This window comes from Lathyrus oleraceus, chromosome 5 (assembly GCF_024323335.1).
Source record: "Lathyrus oleraceus cultivar Zhongwan6 chromosome 5, CAAS_Psat_ZW6_1.0, whole genome shotgun sequence".
Lineage (NCBI taxonomy): Eukaryota > Viridiplantae > Streptophyta > Magnoliopsida > Fabales > Fabaceae > Lathyrus > Lathyrus oleraceus.
This window is the reverse complement of record NC_066583.1, coordinates 144,531,305-144,539,767: the sequence shown is the minus strand read 5'-3', so window position 1 is coordinate 144,539,767 and position 8,463 is coordinate 144,531,305. Positions and strand designations below refer to the sequence as shown.

The following is an 8,463-nucleotide window of genomic DNA, read 5'->3' as shown; positions in this document are numbered from 1 at the left end:
AGTTTATCAGTAAACTTTCATAAAAGTAGGATCTCAAAGGGTTGTTACTAATGATATCATAAATATTCAGTATGCCTTCTTGTGAAATGGATAAGAGAATCACATGAGGATCAATTGGATGGAGTGGTCCATAATTTGTAGGTCTAAAGCAGAAGGGGTCCTTGGGGTAAAGCATTGTGAAATGTTCAATTGACCGCATATGAGTAAATGGTCTTGGAAGATTTTAATAGGGGAGGATTTAGTCTGGCACATGGTTCTTTCATTTAAATACGACGAAGATAAGCCTTCATTTCTTTATCCTTATGTTCCCTTTAACAAATAAAAATATTCCTTATGGTGGAAAGATTTAGGGATTGTTTTGGGAACTTGAGGTGCAGACGTCAACTGGTTTGGAAATTGCATTGCGTGCAAAGTGGGGAGAGGAAATAATATTGACTTTTGGAGAAATTTTTGGATTGGACAATAACCTCTGTGTAGATAATTTTTTGTTTTATTTGACACTTTGCAGAGGCCTCGCTTGAAAATTAGTGATGTTGGCTTTTGGCTTAGTGGCGAGTGGATATGGAATTTTGTGGGGTCCATCAATGTGTGGTTACCAGAGTCAGTAATGTGTGAATCTAATTTTCTACCCAACATTCTAAATGGAGTTTTCCCAAATTGAATTATTGTATTATCATTGATTTGTTGTTAGATTCATGTTGAAGCCAACATTGGCTTGCATTTGGAGAGCTAATGTTCCAAGTAATATTGAAGTGTTTGTTTGGCGTCTACTCCTTAATAGGCCCCAAACTAGAGATGAATTTACAAAATGAGGATTCATCGTAGGTGTACATAGTCTTGCGTGTCCATTATGCTTTGGTCCCGAAGAATCTCATCGTCACTTGTTCATTAATTGCCTTATTGCTTTAGATGAGTGGTTGGTTATTTAGATTGGATTGGTTTATCTAGTTTTAACATTGTTGATGATATTATTAATCATTTGTTGGTTATCAACTTTGCCTCGTGCGGAAGTTCGAAGAAAAATTATAGAATTCTTATTTGGTTATAGTTGTTGTTAAGGCTCTTTGGTTGATAAGAAACGATACTCTTTTTAATGGTGGATTGAAAGTAGTCTAGTTATAGTCGTGGAATCGTTATCTTAGAATTATTCGATACTAGATTTAAGGACCATCTTTCTTGTTCTAAAGAAGATTAGATGACAAATCCTTTGTATTGTTTGTGTTAGTGTTATATTTATCTTGTATTAAGGTTGAGTACTCTTTGTGCTTGCGTTAATATATCTTCCCTTATAAAAAACTTGTGCCTAAAGAACATAATTTAATATTATCCTTAAATATATTTTTCAAATTATCATGATAAATATAAAAAAAAAAGTGTATAATTTTATTAGTTTATTGTTTTGTTAATCCATTTAAAATAACATGAATATAACTTTAAATGTGATAACATGTCATATCTCACAAAAGCTAATAAACTAATATTCATATTATTATTAAACTATTAGATGCATGTATTTTAAATTTAGAAAGAAAAAAAAAGAGTGGAGTATGCAGATGGGAGAAGAATGAATAAAAGAAGTAATAGAAAGATGGTGAGGTGGAGAAGATGTGAATAAAAGTAGAGCAACATCTACCTACCAAATGGAGCGAACGAGCAGTACTAATAAGTGAATTCTAACCACTCGTGTCTCTCACCAACTCGGTCAAATCTCTCTTCCATTTCATTACTACTCCTCCCACTTCTCTTCCTTTCCTTCTTTCACCACCACCTCCCATTTATATCCTCTTTTTTCTCTCACAATTCTCATTCCCCTCTCTCTCTCCCCAAACCATCATGGGTAGATCTCCTTGCTGCGAGAAACAACACACAAACAAAGGTGCTTGGACAAAAGAAGAAGATCAACGTCTTATTAACTACATCAAAACTAACGGTGAAGGTTGTTGGAGATCTCTTCCAAAAGCAGCTGGTATATATTATATGGTCTTCCTCAGATCTCTTTCAATATATTATATAGTCATGGTGTCTTTGAGGACGTGCATGACGGGTTACGGATACCGCATAGGATTCAAAATTTGTCACTATCGTTAAATAGTTTTGTCATGGTTAAATTGTCACTGATCTATACCGGACTTCCAAAAATTTGAGACTGATAATATTGTTGAGAATTTGATATCATTATTGATTCATTGCAGGCTTGCTGAGATGTGGCAAGAGTTGTAGACTCAGATGGATTAATTACCTTAGACCTGATCTTAAGAGAGGAAACTTTACTGAACAAGAAGATGATCTTATCATCAATCTCCACAACTTACTTGGAAACAAGTATGAACATATATATTAGTAACTATCTGGGCCCGTTTTATTTCTGTATAAATTTTATCATATAGATAATTTATATATCAAAACTCATAATTTATTTATTATTATGCAGATGGTCACTAATAGCTGCGAGGTTACCTGGAAGAACCGATAACGAGATTAAGAATTACTGGAACACTCACATCAAGAGAAAACTCTACAACCGTGGAGTCGATCCCCAAACTCATCGGCCGCTTAACGACGCCACGGTGTCCGCTACCATCGCCACCGCGGTTCCACCACAAGCTCAAATCATAACAAGCCATAACAACATTATCATCAAAGATGCTAGCATTGTTAGCAACAGCAATAAAGATAACTATGTCAATACAAAGATTAATGGAACCAAATTGGTTTGTGAAGATTCAAATTCAAATAGCAGTAGCGGAGTTAGCTCTGATCAGGAAGCTTATCAGCATCAACAACTCAACTTGGACCTTTCCATTGGTCTTCCGTCGTCACGTCCTCAAATTAACACACACAGCTTGAAATTACTACAACAACCACAAGATGGTGATGAGCAACAAGAAACAAAGGTTGCTCCTAGTCATGGTGTCTGTCTGTGTTACAGTCTAGGGTTTCTGAGAAACAAAGTGTGTTGCTGCAACAGAGATATAGGTAATACTGTTACTACAGCGGTCACGGATAATAATATGTATAGATTTTATAGACCCATGAATATTTAGAAGTTAATATAATTTATAACTTAGGTTTTTTTGTTGAACATTTGGAAGTTAGCTAGTTAACCTGATCCGGCTCATAAATATTGTAATGTTGCAACTACAATATTAGTTAATTAACATGAAAATAGATTTTGTTTTGTTTTAAATTGTTATATTATTTATAATATTACTGTTTAAATTTGAAAATAAATAATTCGTTAACCATGTTGTCAAACACATAAGTTAGAATAAGGCCGTATCCACTCTCCTCATTGAAAGTTAGATGTGTGTAAATAAAGTCAAATATAAAGTAGGTTGGAGGTTTTCAAAACTATCAAGGTCGTGAAAATGTTAGCATTGTTAGTGTGTGAGACATTTTAGTGAAAGAGAGAAAGAGAGAGACTGAAAAATAAGAATTGTTAGTATTGAAAGTTATAAAACTAAATTATAATATGCATGTATTTACAATACAAAGTTATTTGTATTCTAAGTAACTAACTCTAATCCTAACTAATTTGGGCTTTGGCTACACAACATGGATTATACTCTCAACATACCCCCTTATAATCCAAGTTACTAAGCACTAGCTAATCATAATCGATCTGAGCTATTCATAATTTCTTTCTTAAATTTAGAAATTTGTCGATCTTCAATCATTTGGTGAAAATGTCGGCCAACTGTGCTTAACTCGTGTAATGTCTCACTTCAAGTTCACCCTGGTTTACCTTCTTCCTTGGATAATGAAACCTAGCCTCAACGTGCTTACTTCTCCCATGCATAACTGAATTCTTTCAATATTAATGATTGACTTGTTGTCGATCTACAACACCAGAGGTTTCTTCACTTTGACCTCCATCTCTTCCAACACAGATCTGATCCAGATTGCTTGATAAACAGCATAGGATCCCACTATATATTCAGCCTCACATGATGATAATGACACCACATGTTGATTTCTTGAGCACCACGAGATTGGAGTATCAAATACTTGAAAGAAGTAACCAGTTCTGCTTATTTGATCTTCCTTGTCTCCATACCAATCAACATGTGAATAGTACTTAATCATAACTTCTTTGCTTTCAGAATCTCGTTGAAATAAAATTCCAAAGTTTGTCGATCCTTTTAAGTATCTCAGGATTCTTCTTGCAACTTTCATGTGTGACACCCTTGGTTCACTCATGTATTTGCTGACTAATTCGGATGAGAAACTTATATCAGGTCGATTGTTGCACACATATCTCAGAGATCCGAAAATTTGTTTGAACAAAGTGACATCGACTTTTTCTCCCTCTCCATGCTTCTTCAATTTCAAATTTGGTTCGACAGGTGAGGATGCAGGATTTGAGTCTTCCATCCTAAATCTCTTGAGTATCTCTTTGACATGATTTCTTTGATGTAGCATCATGCCTTGCTTCAACATTTGAAATTCCAAGCCTATGAAGTACGATAACTTTCCTAGATTCGACATTTCAAATTCCTTTTTCATTAGCTCTTTGAACTTCGACAAGTTCTCTAAGTTATTTTTAGTTACTAACAAGTCATCGACATATAAGAAGATGATTGTTTTATCTTGTGCCACAACCTTAACATAGACACCATATTCAAATTTGCATTTAACGAATCTCAATTCAAAAATGATTATTTCACATCAAAAATGATGTCCCTAGCTCAAATTTGCATTTAACGAATCTCAATTCAAAAGTGATGATTTCACATCTAAGGTACCATTCAAAAATGATGATTTCACATCTAAGTGAAATGTCGACCAGCCTTGGTTGCATGCCAAGGCTACAGCCAATCTGACAGTCTCCAAATTTGCGACTGGTGCATATCCTTCAGAGTAGTCGAGTCCTGATCTCTGAAGAAATCCTCAAACTTCCAATCTCGCCTTATGTCTTGCTATCGACCCATCAATATTGTGCTTCAACTTGAACACCCACTTCACTTTGATAGCTTTTGTTTGTGTCGGCAATTGGACTAACTCCCATATGTTGTTTCTTTCGATTGATTATAACTCTTCAACCATATAAGACTTCCACTATATATTATTTAAAGCCTCGCTATAGTTGATTGGTTCAGCACTTGCAAGTAAAGCAAAATGAACTAGTTTTCCATCTTGTATGACTTCATCATCACCAGTCACTTTGTAGTCTACGAACTCTAGTTCTTTGAGGTCTCTAGCTTATGCTAGCCATACCCTCTTCGACTTCGATTGTTTTGGGAATGTCATTAATTTCTTCAATTAGAATATAGCCAATTGCATCGACTTCGACTTCATCGATTTCTTCGTTGATGCCATAACTCATCAATGGCTTATTAATTGGATCACCAAAATTCCAATCCCAGGCATAATTTTCATCAATAACAATATCTCAACTCATCACGATCTTCTCATGGATGGTCGTTTTCCACTCCACACTTCTTCAGGAACCTTGTTCTTCAGCTTCTTGGTAGGGCACCTGTTAAGAATATAAACAATAGTGGAAACAGCTTCACCCCATAAGGATTTTGGAAAATTCTTCTACTTCAGCATGCATCTCGTCATATCATATATGATCATGTTTCTTCTTTCTGCTATTCCATTATGTTGAGGCATTTAAGAAGTAGTTACCTCATAATCAATATCATACTCTGCACAAAATTCTTCAAACATTGTTGATGTATATTCACCACCTCCATTTGTTCGCAGAACTTTGATCTTCTTTTCACTCTGGTTTTCGATAAGTATTTAAAGATTGCAAATACTCTGCCCTTTCGCTTGATCACATAGATCCAAAGATTTCACCTATACTCATCGATAAATGATACAAAATAATTGTTTCCACCAATGGTATGATCCTCAAACGGGCCACATACATCGGAATATACTACTTCTAGTATGCAAGAGAATTGCATTGGCGTAGTCGAAATGAAAGACTTTCTAGATTGCTTTTCGACTAAGAAACCTTCATAGAGTTTTTTGGGTATCTTAAGACTTGGTATACCAATTACCATATCTTCAATAATCAGTTGATTAAGTGATCGAAAGTTCAAATGTCCAAATCTCAAATGCCACAACCAATTATGCTTGTGGTCAACAACAATATTTAGACATTGTACTTCAGTCGAACTGATCATGGTCTTGGATGTCCTATTCTTCAACAAAGGAGATTTCAAGACCAAATTATTCTGAGTGTCGAATAGTTCCAAGGCTTCATCATTCATAACCACTGAGAAACCCTTTTTGACCAGTTGTCTGACACTTAGCATATTGCACTTCATTTTAGGTACATATAGTACATCTTTGATCATAGCTTTTCCTTCATTGCTCCTTTAAATGACTTTGTCTCCAGTACCTTCTGCTTGCAATGAGCTATTATCAAAAAGTTTGACCTTTCTCTTCTTCGAAGAGTCGAAATCTGTTGACCACACTTTTTGACCAGTCATGTGAATTGAACAACTTGTGTTGAAAAACCAGATCTTGGTGTCGACATGCTCATCTACAACAACAGCCATAACAACCATGTCTTCAGAATCTTGGCATTCAAGGTTTGCTCCTTCATGCCTGCTTTTATTGTACCAATAATTCTAGGCCAAGTGATCCCACTCTTCTTAGTCATAGTATTGGACACATTTTTTCTCTTTGTCTTTTTAATAGGAGTTTCCTTCTCCTCTTTTTGAGGATGCGGAAAACCTATCATCGACCTTATGCTTTTGAAGGTTCGACCGAGACTTCTTGCTCTGAGTCTTTTCTCCTTTTCCCTTGAACTTGTCAAAACCACCATGATTCTTCCAAGCCTGAGCCTGCAGTGCTTGTATTGAATCTTGAACCCCTTTCCTTTCGACAATCCTAATCGCATGCGCCTCCAACGAACCAACCAAATCTACCAGTTTCAGGGTTTCAAGATTGTTGGGTTATTGAGTAGCTACGATAATATGATCAAAGTGAGAGGTCAACATACACATTACCTTCTCAACTATCATCTTATTAGTTAGGGTTTCACTACAACCCTTCATGAGACAAACAATATTATACACCTTCAACACATAGCCTACAATCTTTTCATCTTCTCCCATCTGCATCAATTCATACTTTCATCATAAAGTCTACAACTTGACGACTTTTACTTTATCACCTCCTTCATAAAAGTTGACAAGAATATCCCATGCCCCCCTCGTCGATTCAGCATGAGAGATATTGTCGAAATTCACTGAATTTATCATCAATATCTAGAGCTCTAGTTAGATTCTTAATCGTATTTTCAAGACTCACACGTCAGTGATCATGTTTTCGATATCGTGGGTTGTTAATCAATTGCTACAAATATGAATGGTACTGATGGAATTCCAAATCCTTTTCCAATTCTTGACGAAAAAAATTGGAACCGATGGAGCAAACAGATGAAGTCCTTGTTCGGCTTTCAAGAAATCCTATAAGTGGTTACTAATGGTGTCCCTGAGCTTGATGAGAATGCAAGTGATGCTCATAGAGTCACGAGCAAGGAGGCCAAGAAGAAAGACTACAAGGTTGCGTTTTATATTCAACCAGACTCTGATACCAATTTGTTAGTGCGTGAGGCACTTTTAGTGAGGAGAGAAAGAGAGAGACAATCAAGAATAAGGATTGTTATTATTGAATGTTATAAAACTGAATTACAATATGCATGTATTTATATACAAAGTTATTTCTACTCTAAGAAACTAATCTTAACCCTAACCAACTTAGACTTGGGCTACATAATTTAGATTATACTTTCAACAAGAATCAACTAAAGCTAGCTCGGTAGAACTTGAAATTTAAGAAATTTACTCGTGTTTCATGTTTATAACACTACTAATCAACTAAAGAAAGGAAAACTCTAACCTCGGTTACAGAGGCGAAATAACGAAAGACATCATGAAAACTCTCCATTATACCCCCTCGATTTTAGAATAACCGAGAGGATAGTTGAAATGGTCATTGGTTCGATCCTAACAATAGTTTTTTTTTATTTTCAAAACTAGCACCACATACCTCTCGATTTATGGCCAAAATCGAGGAGAAAGATAAGTTATTTTTTCCTTAAATACTTGTTACATTGTTTACACAGAATATTAATAAATTAGTTTTTTTATAAACTACATTGTTTACACAGAATATTACATTCTTTACATAGAATATTAAAGTAAAAATATCTTGGGGAAGAACAAATGTTATGGATCCTCGTTTCATTGATCTTGGGGAAGATCAAATGTTGGATGCAATATATTTGTTATGGATTTTGTATTCATTTGTGTCTGATATAAAACAAAACACCGTTAGATAAATAAAATAAATATTTTATTATATGATTATTTAAGAACACAAACCTTGAACTCAAATAATTTTCCCAAATAAAATAAACACTTATTAAGCTTCAAAGTTTTCATGTCAAATGTTTCATTATCAATTTTTAATATTCATAATGTTTTTATAATGTCTTTT

General features: G+C 34.9%; 1 protein-coding gene across 1 annotated transcript; it reads left to right on the top strand.

The window, feature by feature from the left end:
• The first annotated feature begins 1,572 nt into the window (after positions 1 to 1,572).
• On the top strand, positions 1,573 to 3,184 carry LOC127078799 (myb-related protein 308). The gene is made up of 3 exons (XM_051019225.1): positions 1,573 to 1,966; positions 2,193 to 2,322; positions 2,432 to 3,184. The coding sequence occupies exons 1-3, from the start codon at positions 1,834 to 1,836 to the stop codon at positions 3,042 to 3,044; spliced, it is 876 nt and encodes a 291-aa protein (XP_050875182.1). The 5' UTR covers positions 1,573 to 1,833; the 3' UTR covers positions 3,045 to 3,184.
• The last annotated feature ends 5,279 nt before the right edge of the window (positions 3,185 to 8,463 follow it).